Source organism: Seriola aureovittata, chromosome 9, assembly GCF_021018895.1.
Source record: "Seriola aureovittata isolate HTS-2021-v1 ecotype China chromosome 9, ASM2101889v1, whole genome shotgun sequence".
Lineage (NCBI taxonomy): Eukaryota > Metazoa > Chordata > Actinopteri > Carangiformes > Carangidae > Seriola > Seriola aureovittata.
In genome coordinates, this window is record NC_079372.1 from 2,002,887 (window position 1) to 2,028,034 (window position 25,148).

The window sequence follows — 25,148 nt, forward strand, 5'->3', positions numbered from 1 at the left end:
TTCAGATCCCCACCCAGAGTACAACTAAGGCTTTGATGTTAGTTTAATGAAGGTTTAAAGAAGTAACACTTCTTTTATAACTACTAATAATGAACATAAAATCGAAATACATATATCCATTTTAAGAAATACACTTTAAAAATATGTCACTGACTTTGCCGCCTTAACATTCTCCAGAAAAAAACAAAACCCAGTTACTGTAGATCTTTGGATTTTTACAAAAGGATGTCAGGCTGATCTCAGGCTTCTTAGGAATCTAATAGATGCAATTTGGATGTTGATCCCCTCTGAGACTCGACATTATTGCCATGGAAATAAGCTGCAAACATTTCAACAGTGACTCAAAAGACTGCACCATTTCCTTGTAAGCTTAATCAAAGGGAGAGTTGTGAACAGATGTGCATTTGTCAGTGGTTGGTTTAAGTGTTTGGAAATCGCCAATACAAGAGTGAGATGTAAACTGTTCAACTCTGAGTCATTGTCTGAATAAAATATAATAGAAGGGGTGTTCTGAGAGAAGAAACAGGTTTTGATTCCTTGTGTCAGAATAAAAGAACAGAGAGAGAAAAGTAGAGAACATAGATGGAGTCCATTTATCACTTCTCCTCTGTGTGATATTGGTTTCAAAGGAGCATTTGTAAGTGAAAGACACGGGTTAGAGCATGTGGACCCGTATCCTAACTATTCTGGATGTGTTTGTGTGTGTACGTGTGTGTGTGTGTGTGTGTGTGTGTGTGTGTGTGTGTGTGTGTGTGTGTGTATGTGTGTGTGTGTGTGTGTGTGTCTTGGCAGACCCAGATGGCAGGCGGGCAAGGGGGAAGGTGGGCCAAGCGGACAGGAAGCAGTAAAGGATAGTTCTGGTTACGAGGATCAGACGGCGGGATGAACTGCGCTCAAAGCCACCGCCGCTACCGTACTCAAGGTGTGGGTTACACCCCTGGACACAAGGGATATACACACACACACACATACACACTCTAGTATATGAGCTCCCAAAAGTATACTGTTTTGGTGGTGTGTGTTTGTGTGTGCACGTGTGTGTCTATTAGTATCCTAATTAACATGCAAAGGCAAGACATTCACACACATGTGCGTGTGTTCAGTCACACGCAGACTCTAACACCACTCTCACCCCACCCCCTCTTCAACCAAGCAGATCCACTTAAAAGGGCTCGTATCAATTGTCAACGGCCATGTTTAGTTGTTTAGGCCCCGTCTCTCACTGATGAGGACCAGACCATGGAAAATGCAGTCACCCATTAGCCACATGTTGCTTCTAATACTGACCCAATAAAATGCCATTCCCCCCTGCCACAGAAAGTTCATCTGGCCTACCACACAGAGAGAAGACGTTGGAGAGAGAAGACAGGAAAACAAAACTTTAAGAAGCAAAGGAGGGATACCGTGACGGACGGAGGAGGAGAGCAAGAGAGAGAGGAGGAGGAGGCACTTGCGAATAAAGATGTAACAGTGTCAAAGAAGGAGGCAAGCGTGTGGGCCTGCTGCTAATTTCCCGCCCTGAGTGCAATAATCTGAGGGGAAGATTAAGGTGAAGGAGTTATTCTTGAGTATTTTATTAAGAGGTGCTTTAGGCGCTGGAAGAAAGGGCTTTAGCGCTCCTCCAGCAGCGTGCCATACAATACAAGACAAACATTTGCTGTTATTTCACCAAAGTACTCTCAGATGTGCTGGGTCGGGGCCTTGCCTTTTGCCGCGGAGGAACTTGGCATCAAAGTTCCCTGCAGTGCTCTGAAAACAAAAATCTGCCCTTCTTTTCTGTGGGTCCTGCCCTGAGCCTGTGTCCGGCAGATAAACAGCGAGGTGTCAAAAGAAAGGATGGCAAACCTCACACCTAGTTTTAATTAAAATGGGAGAGAGCAGTGCAGAGGAACAGAGAGAGAGAGAGAGAGAGATGCATAAATCTGTTGCCTACATTAAAGACAATGCTCTCAGATGTAAAGTTTAAAGCTGGGGTTCCATATACAGTGGCATTAATATTTTCAAGTCATTTCATCATCATAATCTAAATGCAGTTTTTTCAAAACATCACCAACAAAAATTGATCTGTGGGCCTCCCAGTTATAAAGTCTTATTCTGTAGAAATGTTTCAAAACGACAGATAATCCCCCAAAAAAACTGTTGGTTTTAATTAATAACTCAGTTAGAAAAGCTGAGTTTTTTATGTTGGACATAATAAAAAAGGAAATTAAGAGTATAAAAAAACTTTTAAATGGAGCCAAGGCCAGCGAGAGGCCAGCAGCAGCCTCCACCACCAGCACCCACCTGCCTCTTTTGTTTGCTTTGTCATTGCTTCACCGTGCCATTCTTAAACACTTACTGCTCTCCAGTGTGGTTGAAAAACAAGATGCCCCTGTCAGTGTGTGTGTGTGTGTGTGCATGCGTGTGCGCGCGTGTGTGTGTGTGTGTGTGTGTGTGTGTGTGTGTGTGTGTGTGTGCGTGCATGTGGTCATCCAAGTGAGCTTTTACTGCATTCAGGAAAATGAAGAGAAACAGATTGACAAAGCCAAGGTGGTGCTAAAAGAAAGAAATAACAGTAGCACCAAGCTGTCTGTCTTCAGCTTCCCCCATTTGACCAACATGCAGGCCCAAGAGTGCAAACGTTTGTTTGGAATAACATCTTCCCAATTAAAACTGTTTAATTGACGTATCACGAAAACCTCAGGAACTCGGAGCTGAACGGTCAGCGCGGACAGACAAAAACCGCAGAAGTGGCCGTTTCAACCTCTCATAAAACACAATTCAGAAACCGGATCTTCCTCTTTCCTTTTCTGTACTCAAAAGAGAGGATGTGGCTAGACTTGATGAGGAGAGAGGTGGAGAGTGAGGGAGACATGAGACTTGGGAAGCCTCTCCTTAACCCAAACTATAGAAATACTAAATGTAGCATCTCAGGCTTTAGAGACAGTGACGTCTAAGTGATTAAGATGTGGTTAAATTTTAAATATATGCAAATGGTAAATGTATTGTTTAAATGTAAGCCCAGAGATGCTTTTGTAAAGTCACCATTTTGTACATCAGTAATACAGAGAGAAATCTGTCATAGTATATAAGAGGATATTCATTTTTCTTCAGCGCAGATCAGACACGAGAAATGTTAAATGTCTTAAGACTAATGCTCCTCTTCAGCAGTTAGGACTCATATCAGTGGAACACGTTCAAACACACTGTGTATCAAAATGCTTCCTATGAAACTGCTGGAATTCATCAAATGTCACAAATTGATATCTAACAGTGTAAAAGTATCCAAGTGTGGAATTTCACTTTAATGCCTGGATGATCCAACAAAGACGTAACATCCAAGTGATGGTTGTTATGGTTGAGGCCGACAAAGAAGAAGCAGCCCAGTTCATGACATCATCCAAGTCCTATAGGTGATGATGTGTGAACTGTACAGAGAAGGGCAGCTGTGACCGGGAAATGGCAACAACAGAGAGATACTTAGGATGTCCAGACTGGATGGCAAGGCGAGACGTAATCCTTATTGAAAGAATGTAGGATTAAATCATTTGTGCTTTATAAAAACTAACAATAATAGTCACTGGCTGGACACAGAGATCCTCACAGATTTCTACATTCAATCTCATTCAGTTTTGATGGAGTCAAATAAATGTTCCAGCAATGTTTTTTTTTTAAATCCAGTCTCAATTAAAACATTAAAAGTCAGCTGAAACATTTCTTAAACTTGCTGTGACATCCGTCTAATTCAGTCTGTATGTTCATTTATCTAATCCCAGCCTTACGAACCGAAGCCAGACTCAGCTACACTAGTGTAACTGGTCTGGGTGTGTGCAGCTCCCACTGCCACCCACTGTTTCTGCCTGCGTTGTGTTGACAGTCCATACAGGACGTGCAACCACTGCTCTGCTGAACAGGCGTTTTTTCAGTGTGTTTTACTGGAAAGAGTCCACCCTGCATGGTGTCTAAACTACAAGGAAGGTTGATACTCAGACTACATGCAGGACATCAGTAGATCAACAATAAAACTGTTTCATATCTCTCAAATATGTGAAACATTTCACATTATCTTACTGAACAGGTCAAGTTTATTCAATTCTAAATATCTGAACATGACAATCAAACAAGATCGTTGTTTAAAAATATTATGTGCATCTTACTGGAGTGAAAATTAAATATAAAATGTCCTGCTCATGAAATATACATTATGGTCCACTGCCAGTTCAGTTAGCTTCATCTAAGCAATTTAACAAAAGTGCTGAAAACCTGCATGTTCCCTAAACACTCTACACACCTAAACACTATTAGCACAACTGAAATGCCGGAGGTTATTATATTAAAACTAACATGACATTTTTTAACAATTAGCCCAGTGAACAACACTCTTCTCCTAAAAAAAAAAAAAAAAAAAGGAAAAATAAGCATGCTGTTTTTGGGCCGATTTGTTGGTGTAACTTATTGTCATTACTGCTTTTCAACAAAAATGATAATTTCCTATACAGTATTTGCAGAGCACTGTTCATTCTGGACTCTGCCAGGTGAACCCGTGTTATACTGAAAACCCATCCTTTTCCTGTGCGGAGAATGTACAATTAATACAGGCCAAGCACTTTGCCTTTGGGACACTGAGCATCACAGAGACGCGAGCTCGTAATAGAGCTATTTGTTTTCCTCAGAAAGCTGTCCAAATGCCCTCGCTGGGATCGCTCGACTGCACAAAGGCCAGCTATGAATTGGTCGAATCCACTGGGGCAGGTTATTGATTAGGCCTACGGCTAGTAGAACGCAAATATGCAACTAAATTAGAAATGTGTTTGTGTGTGTGTGTGTGTGTGTGTGTGTGTGTGTGTGTGTGTGTGTGTCTTGCAATAAAGTCAACTTAATCTGAATCAACCACTGGTCAAGTTTTAGAAACCACAGACCTCTATGTGCAATATCATTTTTAAACCCTTTTAAGCAAAGCCTATTGCAAACTAACTCTCCATCTTGGTGAAGGAATCAATGCTAGAAAGGTGTGTTTTATTTTATTTGTATATTATTTACTTTACTCGTTTATTTGACATGGAAAAGAGGAATACTGTAAATGAGCCACCAGTTTTTATCTGTGTCCCATTTTAATTCTGCAAGATGAAATATTTTAAGGTAATAGAAAACCACCTTTATGTTCTTGTTTTAACAACATTTGAAACAAGTAGTTGTGTTGGGTGAGAACTAGATTTTTACACTCACTGTGCTTTTCTCTCCTTTTTCAAAATACCATATCCTGTCTCCTCTGGGGGGCAGTTGGGCTATGGGACAGGTTGGGTGCTTCTTAGGCACACTTAGACAATCTGACAAAATATATAATGGACTATAGATACATAAACGCATAACAAATTTACCCCCCAATCCCCACTCCCCCCCACCGCCCCCACCATCCCACCCCACATCCGCTGCCCTCCCTCTTCGACATATCCCTTTTCAACGAGAGTAGTTTGTCAGGGTCAGAAAGCAATTTAAAACCTCTATTAATGAGAGTCAGTGAGAGAGAGAGAAGTGAGAGAGGGAGAAGTTAAAGGGAGGGAGAGAAAGAGAGATGAGGTATTGGGGCAGAGAGAAGAAGAGGATGAGGAAGGAGGGAGGGGTAGGCTGGGGTGTCAGCCATCAAAGCAGGCCAGGAGAAAAGAAGGCCAGGTGCTGGTTGTGGGAATGTGCCGTCCATGGTTCCAGGGACCAGGGAGCCGGTGGGGGCTATGTGTGTGTGTGTGTGTGTGTGTGTGTGTTGGGGAACGGGTGGTGGTGGTGGTGGTGGCGGGGGGGTGGTAATTAGCCAAGCCTGGAGGAGAGAGAGGGCCCTCCAGGGCCTGCGGGGATAGCCCCTCCGAGAGGATACCATTTGCACTTCTACAGGAGCCGCCAGCCCCGGGCCACAAAGAAGGGGAAAAGGGGAACTATGGCATCCTTTATCAGGCCGGACAAAGACGCCGCATCTTTTCAAAGGAGACCGGAGAGAGAGAGAAACTCCAGTGTTCCAGAGAAGGAGGGGAAAGAGAGAAGAGAAGAAAGAATCCTGGACTGGTCAGGAGAGAGACAGAGAGAGAGAGAGATGCCAGTGTGTGGGTTGCAAAGCGAGACAGGAGGTTACGGTCATACTGTGACCCAGTCAGTCTTCTGAGACATCAGAAATTCACTAATGTCCCCCACACACACACTGAGATAACACTGAGAGCCAGAGCTGAGTTACACAACTATATTCCCAGTGCACAACAACAGAAAACAATACCATGTTATTTTTAATCATTTCTATCGTTTTCCTTCCTGGTCCCTGTCGGTTTTTGAGGCATGAAAATATGAAATGACTCTTCAAACCAAAGAATGGATTTGCCACAAAGTGGTAGTTCAGTATGCTCTTCACTTCATCTCATGGGCGCTAAATAGAGGCAGTGGATAAGAAGCCAAAATGGCCACTCTCTGCCTTTGACATTATCAGGGAATCTTAAGAGTTTTGCCCTCCTGCAGAGTGGAGGAAAGTGGAGGTCATTGACATTACTTTTACCTATTACCTTTGCAGTACGGCTACACAAGCGGTGGGGGGGGGGTGGGGGGGTGGGGTGGATTGTGGCCTTTGAGGCTGTAAGGCTTTGTGTTCCCCGTTGAAGAGCAGCCTGACAGCCTTAGCCGAGTGGGGGCCAAAGGTCAGACAGGTCATGTGATAAGGCATTTCAGACCTGCATATAGGGCCCCTGACTGAAGAGGCTTGAAAAACCTCAAGACCCTCACTCCCCCCTCTCAGTGTGTATCTCCTCTTCCTTTCTTTTCTCCTTCCTCTCTCTGTCCCCTCTTTCTCTCTCTCTGGACACAAAATGCCATTTGTTGTCCGTCAGTCAGTAGCGCAGGGCCCGGGTCGGGCCCAGCGCTGAAAGCTCCATTCACACACCCTCTCACCCAGGGATGTTTTTGCAATTCAATATTTTCACACGCAGGCAGCTTCATCGTTACTTTGGAACCGTACACTTGGCAGGATGAGGATGGGGGCCTCTGGGACAGAGGGGCTGAGAGGTGGAGGGTTGGAGGAGAGGGGGTCAGCACAGAGGAATCCTAGTGTCGGGAGGGGACGGGCCTACGCCAGCTAATGGGCCATCTTGAAATGTTTTAGCCAAGACCCCTCCAACACCTACACACACGCATACAAGTGTGCACACACTCTCATGAATGGTTACACACACACATTCCACCCTACTCATCACTTCACAACCAATATGACTCCAGGTTAACGAGGACGGCTCTTATTTCCTTCATCAAAATCTCTGGACTAATACAGTCACAGTATCCTGCCAGGAAAAGACTTTCCTCCCTCTCCCTCGCTCAAAGCAGACAGCCTCTTACTCAGCCACATCTCAGACACACAGTCCACAGTCAGTAACCACCGAATGAGAGTGGCTGTACATCTATTTGTTAAAAGGTACTTTAAAAAATGAATTCAACATGACAAAATTCAGCACCTTCAGCATCGGCTGATTAATTAAAAAAAAAAAAAAAAAAAAAAACACGTTGAGAATATGTATTTGTTTTTCAATGGGCACTTCACAAAGATTACCAGAGCAAACAGGAAACAGCAGTTAAAAACACATCCAAAGATTTCATGAAAATGTGGCTGATTTTAACCGTTTCATCCACCAACCATTTTAGGAGATTTGCTCCAATTCAACAACTGCATCACAAAGGATTTGTTTAGCATACAGAGTGGCTGAGGTAAACGCAGGGCCTGCAATGAGAGGGAGCTCTTAATATATTTATCCCGTGCACCACACTCTACTTAATGAAATTAAACCACACCAATAGTGGCCCTTTGTCTCTGGGGAGTTCAGTAATCAACATGCCACCAGTTTTCATTTTGAATGAAAATAAATGGCAGCCGGTGATATGGGCCTAATTGTGTTGCACCAGGAGGAGCTGAGTGAGAAAAGAAACTTACTGCGGGGATGTAGTGGAGCCAATTTTCATGGACAGCAGCACTCAAGAGAGGTGGTCAAATAAGCAGAGGCATTCATCTGGGGACCGGTACCCCGCTTCCACTCTCTCCCCCTCTCCCTCCTTCTCTCTCTATCCATCATACTCACAAAGAAAGTTAGCCAAGTATTAAACAAATAGAGAACTGGTGAGCCCTACGCACTAGCGCCTGGCAGGGTCACTGAATAATGACAGCTCAATTACTGTGAATCTCCTTGTACACCCCCCCACCCCCCCACCCCCCAGTACAATCCCCACACCCGCCCCACCCAGCACGGCAAATTTGTCAAACTCACCAAAACGATGGGTCTGACAGTGTAATCGCTAACCGTCCCCACCGACATGAAAGAGGTCTTTATCTGGCCAAATCAAAGAACCTGATCTCTGAGAGAAAAGGGTGGGGGGGGTGGGGGGGTTGGGGTGGGGGTGACTAGAGAAGAGAAATGTCCCGCTTGGCCCCTGTGAGACGTGGAGATGTCTCTAATCCGCTTTAATGAGACACTGCGTGCCCATCTTTGCGGTAATGACGAAACACTGTGAGAAGGATGGTGAGGAGGAGGGAGGAGTGGGAGGGAGGAATGGGAGAGATAGAAGAGAAGATGGAGCCAAGACTTTGAACTGGCGGTCTGATGAAAGGGAAGGCAGGCAGGGGGAGTTTAGAGCCACACCGCCTCCATACACCACTGTCTGTGTCGGAGACAGGCAGACAAACAGCCCAGGGGACAGAGCAGTTTGTCTGCTTATCATATCTGGACAGGATGAGCCGTCATCAGCAGTGCCAGATTTGGACTGGGAGTGAAGGGGGTGTGTGTGTGTGTGTGTGTGTGTGTGTGGGGAGATGAGCTACAATTTGTGAAACAACTACAGAAGAAGAATAACAAAAGGAAATATTTTTCTTCTGTGCTATTCACTGAGAATTAATTAAATGTAACATTTCACCATATCAATAAAAACATGCAATTCTCTGCTGCTACAAAAAATGGTTTCTATGGTTACTTATTGCAAAGTTATGCTTGCTAGTTGTAAACACCTTGTGTTGGCCTTGTGTCACCTTGATTTTAAAATGTACGTGCATTTGATGAAAAGGCTGGATCACTGCATTGGCTAATTTCACAGCTGGGTCACATGAATAGGAATATTAAGGGTATATATCATGATAAAGCAGTTGTCTGCAGTGCATTCCATGAGACCAAACTCTGTACAAAACTTTGCACATTTTTAAGTACAACTTCCTCAGACTCATTCATTTGCACAACAGAAATCTGTAAATGACGTGACTATATCATATCATGATGACATCATATCATCAAAATATGTTTCATCTGAAAAATACTGATGAACAATATTACTAAAAATTATTGTCCAGCCCGTCGTAATTCCCAGAAATGTGTCTTCACACCAACATACAAAGTCTTCCTGCACAGAAAAGAGAGAACATTGCGTAAATGAAAGCGAGGACAACATAAAGGACAGGAAGTTCGGGAATGGATAAAATGAACGGAGCAGGATAAGGACAGATGAAGAAATTAAAAGAAAGACTGAGAGAGAGGGAGAAAGCGAACAGGCTAATACCAAACAAATCGGGATTAGACCCAGATAAGACTAGTCACAATGCTGAGCAATCCTTGGGATATCACAATGCAAGGGGGAATCATGAGGGCTGCTTAAGCAGGCTAATTAGGGACTCGACACATTTGCCCCTTGTTTTGCAAACAACACACACTGTTTAACAGCGGGTGGTGCACAATCACACCAGACACACAGAGAGATAATCATTTAGCATTAATCAGCATACTCAAGAAGTAAAGATGAGGTATGGGACGACTCCAGCAGCCGTGGTGTATTCTTAGCCCTGAGAAGCTGGATGGAATCTTCCAGACACGGCCCAGCAGTGGTGAGACGTAACTCGATAAGCAGCCACAGGTCAAGACAAAATGCATTTAACTGCAGTGTAATGACTTTTCATTTTTTGAACCCCCTTTTCGCCAACACATACCGCTCTTCGAACGCTGCTCGGCTATTTTTAAACAAGACCCTGCCCCCATCTGCAGGGTGAAAACGGGTACGAGGAAAGACGAAAAACAGGGGGCTGCTAAAAAAGAAAACATCGGGGATATATCTTAAACTCTCTCAGGCATACCACGGTCTCCGTTGCTAAATGATTGGGAGATTGCCGTGTTTTTACAAACATGGCCGATGAGGTCATGGTGCAAGGCGGGAAAGAGGCATATTTGCCAACTGGATAATGTGAGGTCAACGTATCAATGGAATGAATGGGATTTAGAGCCATGTGCAAGAGCTTAATGCAATGGTATTTGTATGTCAACTCAAAATTTGACTTAGCCAGCATGAGACCAGGCAGGAAGCATGGGGCTGAAACGTGTGTGTGTGTGTGTGTGTGTGTGTGTGTGTGTGTGTGTCTACGTGTGTCCAGGTGTAAGATGTGCCCACCCATTGCTGTGCCAGACTTGGCCAAGGTCAAAGCTCGGAACAGTGACAGGACCTCCAACAACTGCACAAAATGGTACATAAACACACACACACACACACACACACACACACACACACACACACACTTAGCCAGCCAACAGTGCCAGCTCCTGCTGTTTGGATGACATTTACACTCAACCTTTCTAGTCTGTGATTGATTGGGGTTAAATCATACCAATGCCCAAAAATCTGTCACTGCTAAGGTGTGTGTGTGTGTGTGTGTGTGTGTGTGTGTGTGTGTGTGTGTGTGTGTGTGTGTGTGTGTGTGTGTGTGTGTGTGTATGTCCATCCAGGTTCCAAGTATGTGTGGTTTCTAAATGTGCACGCATGTATCACTGCAAAGGAGGGAACTGTGAAATCAGTCGAATGTTTCAAAGATTTAACATTCAACGTTCAGCTCAGTCATTTCTTCAGCCAAAGCTCCGTCTTCCCTTCTGTCTCCTCTATGCAGTGAGATACTGTAACTGTCTTGAATATGACTGTGTTGGGCATTTAATTAATGAAACCAACACAGTGCGGACTCTGGATTACTCCATGAGCACATAAATGTCAAATGTGTGGCCATCCAACTTTCCCGTGTTTATCATTACATTTTCATTTGAAGTGATAAAATTAGAATAAAAAATATATTTTGAGGTTGATGTGAGACCAAAAGATATCACAGACAAACAGGCACTGAGGACGAAACAGCTGAATGACATATATAATGATTTCTGTAGTTTATAGGCTCCGTTCAGGAGTAATTCCAACAGCCACATTTCTCAAAGTTTTTTAGATTTTATGGCACCTGCACTCTACCGGGTTAGACTCTCTCTTTTCCGAGGGATATTTGGGCAAAAGGGGCAGAACGTTTACAACAGTAACTGTCTGAATAATAAAAGCATTGAACTCACAGTGGTCAGAGAGGAAGAGAGGGAGTCATACTGTAGTTAGAAAGAAAACATTAAAAAATTTGTCAGTGGAGCAGTCATAAAACAGACTATTTAAACAAACAGTTGTAATATATCAGTTGAACTATCCTCCAGTAAATTAATCTTCCCTCTTTACAGCTTTAGAGCTCCAGTAATTCATAGAGTAACAAGTTCCTTAAATTTTAAGTCTTTCTTCAGTTTATTCCCTGCACAGGTGGAAGAGATCATGAAAGTTTTCTTTATTGGCTGACCATTTCAAAGATTTAGGACTAGTAAGCAGAAGTGAGACTTCAGACTACACTGTCCTCCACATTTCAGGGTAATAGGAATACTTTACTGGAAAGAACATTTTTCAAGAGTCTGCTCTCACAGCAAATTTGAAGATATGGTTACAAAAGGCAATGCATCTTTATTTGTACCATATTATGTGAACCAAATGTGGACCATATGTTACTGACACAGACAGTGGCTTGACATTGAACTAACCATAATAATGACTGAAACCTTACCCTAACCTTAACCAAAGTTACTTCCCCTCCGACAAATGAATATGTTACAAACAGGCAAATTTATGGCTATTACAAATAAAAGTGCCTTAACATTTTGGGTGTCATGGCAGAAAAAGTAACTTGCTCACATAAGATAACATGCAGTTCGTTCAGAGACTACAGCTGCCTTATGTATACAGGACAAAGATATTTTACTGAACACACAAAGATGAGGAACCAACCGTAGAAAGAAATATGGAAAGAGGAGCACGAGCCTCACTGCTGGCAACACACACTGAAGTGTGTCCTATACATGTGCATATGCCGGGATGAGGAACTCACATCCAACAAACTTCCATAATCAAGTACTTATGCAGCATATGTGGCCATGCCAAATGTAAACTGATGCAATTAGTTAGGCTACATAATTTTTCAATCCATCAAAAATTGACACAAATGATCCTAAAATCAGATCAAAATTGCCAGTACCATGAAAAACAAAGTAAATGAAGTGATTCTGTATCACAAACTTGATTTTACAAATCACTGCAAAGCAGGTTGTCTCATAATACGATGTTGAACAATATTTGCGGAAAGTGGAAAAACTAAAAACACCACTGCACAAAACCAACATACACAGTCTGACATTGTCTGAATTGCTTGGGGTTTTTGGGTGCTGCAATTAAATAATAAAACTGTAAAACTGGTGTTGCTTGATTCGGAGAGCTGCAAAGATCATTCACATCATCACACATGAATGCAAATGGTATCCATGGAACCACAAGAGTCTCGGGTTTCCCATGCTGTTTTTTTTTTTATCTTTGAACGGTCTACAACAATAAAAGAAATATTTCACTGGTATTTTAATTATGCATTCAGCCACACTGAAATTGAAATTAAAACAGAATTTAAAAAAAAAATGGCTTGGTGTCTAAAGGAACTGCACAGCTAATCATTAGCCTTCATCAATTAACAACACAAAAATGTTTTTGAAAACTATCAAAGTAAGATTCATCAACAAGATTTCTGTGGATTTCTATTGTCTTCATGGGTTCACTGATGCTCTAATTTCAAAATAAACCCAACTAAAACTGTGAGACTTACAGTTTCATAAAGGCACAACAATCAGCCAGTGAACCATACGTTACATTTCCTCTTCATTTGATGATCCTATCATTTTTATGTTCGGGCTCTAATCTGTGAACATGAAGGAGTGCTATCTGACACACATTACAGCTGCATAGCAGTAATATATGGGAGCCTGCACGAGACCCTGAGCGTTTAGCCAGAAGTTCAACATAGCTACCATTGTTGGTTTTAAAGTGTTATGGGTTGGGTTTTATTACTTCTGTCAAAACATCAGAAGCTGTTGAGCCAGGCCAAGTTCATGACTGGGAGTCCATCTAATAATGGCCTTTGACACAGAGATCAATAGAATATCTGGCAATTGGTATATATAGGCCAAAAAGGGAGAGAGACAGGGAAGGGTGCATGAGAGGAAAATTGTCATAAATTGTGTTCATTTGTTCAGAGAGGTGGGGGGAGGCTGGGGGGCGTGGGGTGGGCAGTGGTGGTGTGGGTTCATTTTGTGCAAAATCAGCAAAAAAAAAAAAAAAACAAAACAGAAAAAACAAGAAAGGAACTGGTCGTAAAAAAAAAAAGCGCGTGGCGCTACCTTTCATTTTATTGACTTGATAACGCAGACGGCCCAGTAACTAAACAGGTTTACAAAATCAATCCTGTGTGTTAAGTTGAGGTTAGAATCAGACCGGATTTAACTCCTACCAGTTTCTCCGCACGTGTGGAAAGCTCTCACATCTTTCTGTTTGAATTACGTTTCTTTGGGTTTCATTGGAGAGCTTTTTGCTCTGTCGCAAGCGTGCAGGAGAGAGCAGTGTGTGTGTGTGTGTGTGTGTGTGTCTCACCTGTACGGTGAAAAATACCATGGGGGAAAAAAAATCTACACTCTCTCAACCGGAAGTCTTAATTGATCTAAAGCCAATTTAAAGCTACATATGGGCCCAGCAGAATCCTACAATAAAAACAGCCGCAAGGTGTCAAACTTTTCGCACACAGACAATCAATCACAAACACACACACACACACACACACACACACACACACGTCAATTATGGAAAACATCGTCAATGTGAGGAAATGAAATGAACTTTCAGGTGCAAAAAGCTATTTCATTGTCGCTTTGCTGCAATAATCTCTGCAGCACTGCACCTATCGATTCTCATATCAATGCCGTTATCGTCGATGAAATGACATGTGGTGTCAGGGCTCCAATGAGCCAAATGATTTCTTCACTCATTTAAAAAAAATCAGGGAAATATTTGACATTTAAATCCACTGGTCAAGTTAAAATTAAGTATAATGGAAAACAATACGACGTGTAGCCTTTGATCTGAAATTAAATTATTCACCCTAATAATAAATTCAATAACAAAAAAAGAACTGTGAGGAAGAGAGCAAGAATGTGATCATTCTTTAAAAAAAAAAAAGAAAGAAAGAAAGAAAGAAAAAAAAGTCCACTTGTGAGGGCGATATCACATTATCATCCAAACACACTAACACTCACTTAATCCTGACCCCAAAGCCTCAGCCTGTGTAAATAAACCAGAAAGGCTGCATGTACTAATCAATGCGAGCCCCTATTAAACACAAGCATATTCATTCTCTACGTGAAGTGCTGTGGAGTCACACGTTTTTACAGTGTCATGGTCTTAACGTGCAGTCCACGTGTGCAATCTGCCGAGAAGAGGACACAGGCCCATAGACGAAGGTTAATAATAAAATGATAAAGCAGCTCCTGGATATTGCTCTGGGCCTGCTGTACTCAGCTACAGGAGAGAGGAGGCTATTTTGCCTAATCGGCAGAGAAAGGGGGGAAAAGGCGAGAGTGGAATATATTCCCACGCGTTGCATTCAAAAGTTGTGGGCCTGCATGTTTTGAATGTTAAGAAGAACAAGATATTTTTCATGGCTGCTCTGTTTTTTTTTTCTCTCCTACCGCTGCAACACAACAGATCTGAGGCCTCTGGGCTGCAGAGACTTCCACTGGTCCGATGTGAGAGTGCCACAAAGCCAGGTATTTGTGTTCATTAGCACCCGGATCAACAGACTATCAAGGCTGTTTAGAGATCAAGACCAAGTGCAATTACTGGCGAGAGGCAGGATCCTCGACATGTTTAAGTATTTTCACAAAGTAGCCCAATTAGCGTTTTTGCTTTTCGTCCCTTTTCTTTATTTTTTTTCTTTCCCTTTCTTTCTTTGTCTTAAAGTTGATCCCTGTGCACCAAACATGGAGAACATGCAAGAGTAACAAGAAAAACATGACTGCAAAAAACAAAACAAAAAACAAATAGTGAACTGTGTTGGTTATTCTTTTTATTGTTATTATCATGTGTCTGAACGCAGCAGCGCTGAAACCCTCACTGAAAGTGTAATAATAATCCTAGATGGAATAGTTCGCCTTTTGAAAAACGTATTGTGAGAAGTGCAGGCTCATTTCAAATAAGCACGTTTCAGGTTGGATTGAAAACCTGTGCACAAAAAAATGTATTTCTCTAAAGATTTGGAATGTAAATATAAATATTTTTAATGTCTAATATTAAGATCGAGGTTCACGTTGAATGAAGGGGCCAGTGGCTTTGGCAAAGTTACAAAGTTTTTAAAGGCCTGTAAACATGGAATTAAGTCCAGCACAGAAACAATAACAGTTATACTATTTTAAAATAATGGAATATTTTTAATAAGCTAGGCTTCCTCTAAAAACTAAATACAGGGTTAAATGTGTGCTGTGTTTTAGCTCTGCATTTTCACAAAACTACAAATCGAAACTGACTGTGGATAAAATATAACAAACATTACAAGAGCAAATGCCAACAGGCCTGCAGAAATGTTATGTTGTTCAACAATCGTCTCACAAATGAATCGTGGATAAAACAGCAGATTGACCCACATTACTGGCCGCAGAAAACAAAGTGCATTCATGCAGGAATAAAAAAAAAAAAAAAAAGACGCTGTAAATAAACGCGATTCATAAATCTACCCACCAACAATGAACAAATGTCAAACAATAAACATGCTCCATTCGCAACAACAAAGTGCTCATGTTCACAAAACTGAATACATGAATTTTCCGTGTGACGCGAGCAGCAGTCCACTAAGTAGTAGTATGGGCGCTTTCTTGCACAAGACGCATTATTGATTGGCATTCCCTGGAGGAGGAACCAGTCTGCAGCAGTCTGAGGGCCCAGGGACTGGACTAAGTTGCCGTATGCAGCGATATCTTCTGCGGTGCAAGCAGCATCGACTAAAGAAAAAAAAAAATCAGCATGAAAATATTGCTCTTTCTGTCTAAATTCACTTCTGGCGTCTCCGTTTGCAGGCGAGTGGCGGAGTGCGCTCAGCTCGGTGTGAGCTGTGCAGCAGCAGCTCGCAGCAGCAGAGCAGTGCCACAGCGCCCACTATTTCAAAAGCCGGGAATATTATTTCACAAGACTTGGAACGGCACTAAAAAAAAAAAAAGTTACTATCCATTTCGACAACTTTCTTGGTAAGTTTCGGGAAACGAATCCGCGCCTCGCACTGAACCTCCGACAAGCGAAAAGAGCAAATAACAAGATGGAGCTCAGATGGGGACGGTAATGTTTCTCTCTTTATAGAAGTGAGATCAACGAAAGCACCAGCGGCGTTTCTCATCACACATGAAACTTTCTGACACTGGGAACCAACGAAGCCAAGACCGCAGCATGCGGGGAAACGAGGCTCAGCCGCCGGGACACATTTTCAGCAGAAAAGTTATCTCTGGACAAAGAGTCGCCCCCTCCTCTTTTAAGGATATGACAAATGACAAGGACACATTGGACATCTACAGACCCGGGAGTTTGGAGCCGGCGGCTGAAAGCGATAAGAAGGGTTAAAATGAAGACCTACTTTTGGCCAGTTTTCTCGCCCTCGCCTTGGATCTCATCTTGTCGGCTTGTAGATTCCTCTCGTCGTCCTCCGTGAGCCCAGAAGCAGCAACAACACTATCTTCATCTCACCAGCATTGTCAGTTTGGACACCTTCGCACATGCGCACAGGCCATTCAATCTGACACCCTCGCCGGGGCCAAAAAACTTTCCAATGTATTCATCATCATCACTTTTTTGTCCTATCGTCTCCCCTTTAGATCACTTATCTCTTCCCCTCCTCCTCTTCCTCCTCCTCCTGCTCTCTCCTCACCATCTCACCTTCCCTCCCTCCCCCCTTACCACCCTCACCCTCCTCACCCCTACACCCCCCCCCCCGCCCCCTCCCCCACCCGCCCCATTCAGCTCCTGCCAGCACCTTCTTGGATTTTTACCCCTTTAACAGCGACAACTTGGTTTTCTCCAACCGGCGGTGGACACAGAGGTATGGTGAGGTCAAGGTCGCATTATAACAATGAAAATGTAACTTATTGTTATAATTATTATTATAATAATAATTATTATTATTATTATTATGTAATTTTCTCATGTTTATATTCTGCCATAAAATGTTAAAATAATATTCTTTGTGAATTTGCAGATTAACATAGACTTTGTATTTAGGCTGTTGATGCAGCTCATATCTCATGTTCTGTGCCAAAAAGTGCTCAAATTTCAGAGGTTATTTTTAACTTCATTAATTTACATGCAGGCGTAAATATAGGTGCAAGGCTCGATTGGAGTTGTGCTATACAGGGTTGTGTGTGTGTGTGTGTGTGTGTGTGTGTGTGTGTGTGTGTGTGTGTGTGTGTGTGTGTGTGTGTGTGTGTGTGTGTGTGTGTGTGTGTGTAAACCTTGTTGCCCTCAGGACAAGCAGCGGCCAGCAGCTGTTTGACACATGCCCGGATCCTCCACCAGCGCTGCACCGGGGAGAAGTTCACATTTGTAACAGTCGTATTTGTAGCACTTATTTCTTGGAAGAGTGTTTGTGTTCACTGTTGGCGCTTAAAGTTGAGCGCAGATCACCTGAACTAAAGGTGGAGAGGCTGCAGACTTTGTGAGTCTGACTTTTGCCTTGCACCTGTTTGTTTGTTTGCTGCAGGCAGGAGGGGACGCCTTTAGATTAGTCCATGCATCCAGCAGTCTGATGCAGGCTGAAGGACTACAAGGTAATTTTTAGATTTCTATTTACGAAATATGTATCTATTCAAACACAAACACATGATTCTGAAGCATTATTTTTTTTTACTTGTGTGTTAATATTGAAGTTGGATTGTAGGCCATTTACTGTATTTATACAAGGAAAAATAGGCAATCTTTTATTATACAATTTATTCATTTTTAAAAAAAAATTAATTTGCATGGTTTTAAATTTGTGATGTATTTGGTTGGTATGAAACTTATTATTTATTATTATTATTATTATTATTATTATTATCATTATTATTATTATTGTTAATATTGATATTATTATTGTTTGGCAATTTTTTGGCTAAAAATCATTAATTATATGATATTATACTGATAAAATCAACGCTGTGCATTTTTTGTTGTTATCGGCCGAAACATAATAATGTAGGCCTCTAAAAAAAAAAAAAAAAAGAAGAAGAAGCCAAACGAGGCTTTAGAAGCAGTGGATAGTAAATGTATTTGTATTTATTTATTTATTTATATTTTTAAAAAGCAGCTTAATAAAGTCCAGGCAGATTGATGGCGGCAGGCTGGTCGCCATGGTGCCTGGGCCTTCAGCCTACATGTCATATGGGAATGGTTTCTGTCTAGTTTGGCTGAATAAAGGCGTCTCTATGTTGAAGCCTATTAAAGATCGGTGGTGATGGAGCAACTGCAGTCTGCTGGGAGGAGCGGCATCAACTCTCTGCACACCAATCACACCGCACTTTTATGGGACACTTTCAAATCCATGCGTAGAGAATTATTATTAGCCTAATATTTTAATAAAAATAACAATAATAATAAAAATTGTAATGACAATATTAATAATAATTATTATAATAATAATAATAACAATGGCATTTTTTGCCTTTGCTGAACATGACAGTAGCATAAAACCGCAGTAAATAAGTCTCGGCCTGCCTGACATTTCTTTGGTTTTCTTGCTTCATGCTTGAGCCGCAGCTTGTTGATCATTGTAATGCACATGAACTGATTTGAATAAAGGCTCGAGTTCATCAAACAAGTCTCCAGACTATATTGGACTGAAATTGCCGTGGGATGTTTTCCCATGAGTTGAAGTAAAATGAATGACGCGATCATTAATCAATAATAATCAGCACTAATTAGCATACATTATCTGTATATTAGGGAGTTGGTTTTGGCATCATGAGGCGAGGAGGTTTTTACAGAGTGCACGGAAGCGTGTGAAGTAGGTATGTTTTCATAGGCTACCTATAGGGAGTGTGAGGTGTCAGGAGGTGGTCACCTTATTAAATACTTGGAACTTTTTTCTGTGTAACCCCATGTAAAAGAAAAGCCCTAAAATCATATTTAATTAAAATACAAACTCAACTCAGTTACATTTTAAAGACACGAGATCCGCTGCCTTTCAAGCGGCGCACACAAAAAGAAGGAAACAGGTCGATAAACAAATAACAAATTATGCGGTGTACAAAGGTTTTTTTTTATTTTATTTTTTTTACTTTATTCCTTTGTGTCTGAAGGAAGTGTGGGAGCGTGGCGACACAATATCAATAATCCATTGTCTTAATCGATTGGCCTTATCAATACCGCGTCCTTCCTCCAGCTTCAGAGGAAAACTGGAAAAAAAAAAGGCATTCAGCAGAATTTTCCCCCGTTTGTCGAAACAATTTCCGTCGGCCGGTTCAGGCCTGTGAATGCTTCTTGCACATCGGGTTGGACAGATGCTTTCACACGGTGCAACACCTTTTTAAAGCAGCAATTAACTGCGGTTATGCTCGCAGAGTAAAAAAGTGCTGCTCCCCGACACTGGACCGCTGGGGGAATACTTTTCTGCGTCATTTAAACATCGACCTTTAACGGGGTTTGTGGAAACGTAAGAAAGGCTGCGCGGGAAAAACCTGGCGTTTTGCTTTCCAGAAATGTCTCTTTTTTTTTTTTTTCCTTTTGTCCTGCCGCTGGCGGAGAGCAGGAAGGCAGCGCTGCTTCCCCCGTCCCCGGAAGAGAGAGCTTTGCTGCTGCACTCGTGTTCACTCATCTGCACTGGTTCCCTCTGTTTTATTAATCCGTCTAATTAGACTGGCGACGGGCGGATGCAAGTGGCAAACAAACAAACAAACAAACAAACAAAAACAATAGCACGATTCAGTTAAATAAAACGCAAAGAATTAGTCCTTCAGTTCGGCTGCTGCAATTTATTTGATTCATTTGCCTTTATTCTTTCACCTGGCAACAGCCTGACAGCACGTTCAGAGGACACGGTGCGATCTGGCAGCTGATCTGGACACATTCTCGGCTACAACATGGCTAGTATCCGTCTGTAGACTGCATTGTTTGCGTGTCAAGATAATGTCTTCACAACATACTAAGCTACAGGCCCCTCATGAACCGGGGCCTATTTATGTTTAGGCTAATTGTTTAGCAGCTTATACAAAGTATAAACAACACAATTTGCGTCAAATCGGTTCAGTTTCCTTAAGCTCATAATGATGAAGCGATTACTGCGTCCTCTGTAGGCCGGGCTGTTTCTTCCAGATAATGACTGACCCTTAATTTAGGACAGTTTATATATGACAACAGGCTACACAGGCCTACCTGAATTCATTCAAAATGTAGGCTAATGCTAACGCAGCCAAAAGATTCATCTGAAAAACCTTACATAAATAAGGTCTGGGGGGAGCGAGGGGGGAGCTGGGGGTGTACAGAAGTTTATAACACTGTGGACTGGTGTGGTCAGACTGCGGTGACTGTACCCCCCACCTTCCTCACACACACCCACACACACACACAGGCTGCTGAAACCCAAGCTTTATCCACGGTGGAAAGGGCTCCGGGTCTGTGGATTAGACGCTGGGCGCAGATAACATCAGCGCACATTAGATATGTGAAATGGAGCACCTCGCGGTCCGGCCTGCGGATGACGCGGGCCAGGGGACATCAAAAAGCCGCAGCGGGCCCTTTTGTGAGCGCTGTGAGCATTGTAAATTTGCTAACTGTAATTCTGCCACAGTCGATGTAATGGGAGCGTAAACATGGTAACTAGCTGCGGCAGGGCGCTGGGACTTGCGTGGAGGCATGGGCTCGTGCACGCACGTACGCACGCACGCGTGAGCACACACCCTACTGTACGCGGTGTGACCGCCTGTATGAGGAGGGGACGATGACCCACACAGCTCTGTCATCTCAGACAAGACAAATGATAAACACGACAACAATCACCTCCGCCACACTGACAGATCGATAAGTACAAATTCACCAAGATCGCAGCAGCTAATCGATAAGAAAATTCCCCCTTTCTTCTTTTCTGAAGTATGAGTTTGGAGTGGCTCTCCACAGCGCGGCCGCTCCCTCCTCTCCTCTAATGAAGTCCCCACAAGCGCTCGTAGTGATGTTGCCTTGGTAATTATTAGCCATTAATTGGGTTCAGGACCTTGTGCGTCCATGGGAAATGAGAAATCTGACCGCTAATCCAAGACGTTTCTTTGGGGCCTTTTGCAGTGTTGTTAACATGCTGTCAGAGACCGACGGGCGCTGCGCCACAGCTACTGATAGCGGGAATATGAAGAGGTTAGAGGGCAGCGACTGTACAGATACACACTGCAGGAAGCCTGCAAACGGAGCGGAGTTTCTAACTGGCAGTTCACATCTGGAGAGCTATATATATATATAAGGAAAAAAGCTAAAATACATGTTTCATATGTATGCGCGCGTGCGTGCCTCTTGCCTGTGGGTTAGTGGTTGATCATACAGATTGGTGGATGTGAAATTAATCAATTAAAAATGAAAAGTTGCAATAATTTAATCAAAATACAAAAGACAAACACGAATCTTTTGGCGGCACATTTAGTCGCAGTTCTAGTAAATATTACACATAAATCTTCACCAATTAACACCTCGAATCTCTTGCAACATATATCTGTTAAAATTCCTTTATGTGAGTGTTTAATTGTGTGTAAGTTCAGTAATGTCTGCAACATGCATTCAGCTGTCAGCTCAGCTAAAACACTGCTGACTCACTGCCTGTGATCGACCAGGCCAAAACACAAACCAATGAATGCATTTCATCTTTTTCGTTTTTCCTCCGAGTATGAAAACAATATTTTTATGAACTCGCCTGATTTATTTTCAGTGACAACTGTTTGCTAATTTCGCATAAAAATGAGAACGTTTTTAATGGCAACGGCGAAAATTACAGGGTATCTGTGATTATATTTTCTTATGGCAAATGCCAACGAATATAAATAAAAAAACAACATCACCATGTGGTTGAATTCGAAGAAAAATACTAATTGTTTGAAAAACAATTTTGGGTTGTAGCAAAATGAAACCACAGCTGACGATCAGTTTGCAAAAATGTAAAAAAGAAATATGCAAAATGTGACTAACTCTGACTGGAATTTGGTGTACCTCCAAAAACCGGCAAAGCATCCCGACCGCCTCCCATCCCATCATCATTACTGTTGTTGCTTTTAATTAATCGCTCGTTAATGTCGCCATCCATTTCCCCGCAGATCAGAGGAGCGAGGAGCCGACAACCCCGCCAAACAAATGCACATTAAAATATCGCCGGGAGGCTTGAGTGAAAATTACCCCGATGTAGAAATGACCTTAATATGATGTCATCAATCAAGCTGTCTGCTGGGACACTGGGAATCACAATGTTAATCTTTTAGTTTGAAGCGGAGGGGGAAAATAGCCTGTCATATTTTACAACTCAGCCAAAGAGCACACAGTTTATGCAAGTTCAGTGACATATACCGCAACAGTATGAGCTGCATATTACTGGAGAAAATCTATTTACGCAGAGTATTTACAGAAAGGTCCAAATATTTCTATATCATTATATGATTCAGGCCTAAAGGCCTCTGGGCCTGTGCTCCTTACAGGTTTTTTGTTTTAAATATGTAGCCTAACCTTAGTGACACCAAAGTGTTGCAGATAAATGTTAATTAATGAAAAAAAAAAAAAAAAAAAAAACAAGTAGCATTTGTGTTTGCTTTAATTATGGAAATCAGTAGTCCAAAGTAAAATAACAAAATTGACTCCAGATTTAAGAAAAAGATTCAGAAACTAAAAAGGAAGGAATTCTCACAAGGTTTACTTTTCAAATAAAGAAATTAATAACATTTTATTCTGTTTCATTTTATTTAAAATAAAATAAATTTTAGTCACTGAGAAAATGTGGTCAAACTTCATGTAAAACAAGCCGGGATGAGGTTTGACAGGTGTTCTGTTAAATTTGAGGTGAAATACATGAATTGAACATTGAAAAAAAAAGGCTGGCAATCACAGAAATACAGGCTGCTGTGGTCGGCTACTTCCATGGCTAAACCTGCCTGGTGAGAGCCACTATGCAGAATGAGAGCAGTAGCTACCAAACACGGGTGCAGAAGTATTAGCACTAAGAACATACACACAACTTGGCAGGTTACAAGAGGCTCATGTGGGCAGCATCAAGTGCCGAGGCTGGGGCATGTTATCATTAACAACTGTGGACAGATAGAACAGGCTCGGGCCCACAAGTGTCCATTTCACACCAGGCTGGCATGGCAGCAGGTTAGGACTCCAGAGAGCCGCCTGCCACCCCTCAGCAGCCCTTTGAAGCACACCAGCTTCTGGGATTTCTGGTTCTCATCTTTGAAACAAACCCCCTTGAAGGTCCAACCTGAGATTTGTGTTCTCACCTCCTGCAAAGATCTGATCTGGGATTTTGTTCTCATCATAGCAGCTTCAGTGACCCTTTTTCACTGATACTGGGCTTTGATAAGACGATGGGGCTGAGGGAAATGTGTGCTTACAGGATTGAATGGACAGAGAGTGCTGTGTCTCTTACAATATCAATAGTTATATATATATATATATATATATATATATATATATATATATGAATCTACAATAACTATAAAAGCATGGTCAAGTGTATTTTATAACTGAACTATATCCACAGCATTAATCTTTGATATGAAATGCTGCAGTCACTACAGTACACTGTCCATTGAAAATCAATATGACTTATTCATTTAATAAGTCACAGAAAAATACACAAACCCAAAAGAGATATCAGTAAGCCATATAGATAAAAAGGATTCAAGGCTTTAAATCCAAAACTTGTTCCTTTCTTCAGGTTTCAATCCCTAAACAAATATTCTGTGAAAAGAAAATCCTTTTTCAGGAATATAGGGGATATGTAACAGCTCCAGATCCCACCGCCTCCATACGAGCACTGAAGCTGCCCTGGTGTATTATAATAGTGTATTAGGGGAGTGACGTCACTGCAGCCAGCTACAGTGGGGCCCCACAACACAACACACACACACATGCATACTCATAGCCGTAAAAATGCTTAGCAGGAGGAATGGGAAAGGTTCTGTGTTCTAGTATTTTCTCCTCCTAGCCATGAAGCAAAATCAATGCTAATGTGCAGTGTGGACATATACTGGACATGTCACGTGTAATGATGCGCTTTCAATTTGCTTGAATACATCATTAATTCAGGAAAAGTATTTATCATCAGAAACATTTTCTGATGAAATATCTATATGTGTGTATCTGTCTCAAATATATTCAGGTAAAGCAGCTGTTTACTGTAGCAGAGTTTTCATCTCTTACCCAAACCTACAAGTCTTGTTGATATTCTCAAGCTAAATGGATCTGCTTTTCAGTAATACATTAATACTGGCAAGGTACACACACCCCTCAGTCCAAGGTGTACCATAAGGGATTTCAGCAAATCACAAAGATGACTAAAACTCAACCTGATTCACATCCACACAGATACTCACTCCTCGTCATGTACACACACACACACACACACACACACACACACACACACACACACACACACACACACACACACACACACACACACACTCACACACACACAAATCCAGTGCTGTGCTACTAAGTGCTGTGGTGTATTGTACTCTGAGGCAAACATTTTCAAGTTAGCCTCTTTTCCCCACAGGAGCGGATGACTTCCCATCATGAGGAAAAAATAACTTAGGCCAAGCTGCACACTTACACTATAAGCCTGACATCACATAGGAAACAAACCATAAAACACCAAACACTCTACAACCCAACAAAGGCCAATAAGGTTTTCAACGACTGAAGCACAAACACTGCAAGTAGCAAACAAACCCGGCAGCTCTCCTGCACCGTTTCCATTTCCATAGAGA

General features: G+C 42.1%; 1 protein-coding gene and 1 long non-coding RNA gene across 9 annotated transcripts in view; one reads left to right on the plus strand and one right to left on the minus strand.

Annotated features, from left to right (window-relative positions):
* prdm16 (PR domain containing 16) overlaps positions 1-17,121 on the minus strand; it is a 184,376-nt gene extending 167,255 nt beyond the window's left edge. For 5 of the 8 annotated variants that reach the window (XM_056383807.1, XM_056383815.1, XM_056383808.1 and 2 more), the window contains exon 1: positions 16,799-17,121. In XM_056383807.1, the coding sequence (XP_056239782.1) occupies positions 16,799-16,835 (37 nt within the window). In that variant the 5' untranslated portion in view covers positions 16,836-17,121. The remainder of the gene's footprint in view (positions 1-16,798) is intronic. The other 3 variants (XM_056383812.1, XM_056383811.1, XM_056383813.1) reach the window with 1 other exon arrangement.
* Positions 16,786-18,486, plus strand: LOC130174200 (uncharacterized). Its single transcript, XR_008828554.1, has 3 exons — positions 16,786-16,915; positions 17,182-17,260; positions 17,684-18,486. It is a non-coding gene; the product is annotated as an uncharacterized LOC130174200 (long non-coding RNA).
* The last annotated feature ends 6,662 nt before the right edge of the window (positions 18,487-25,148 follow it).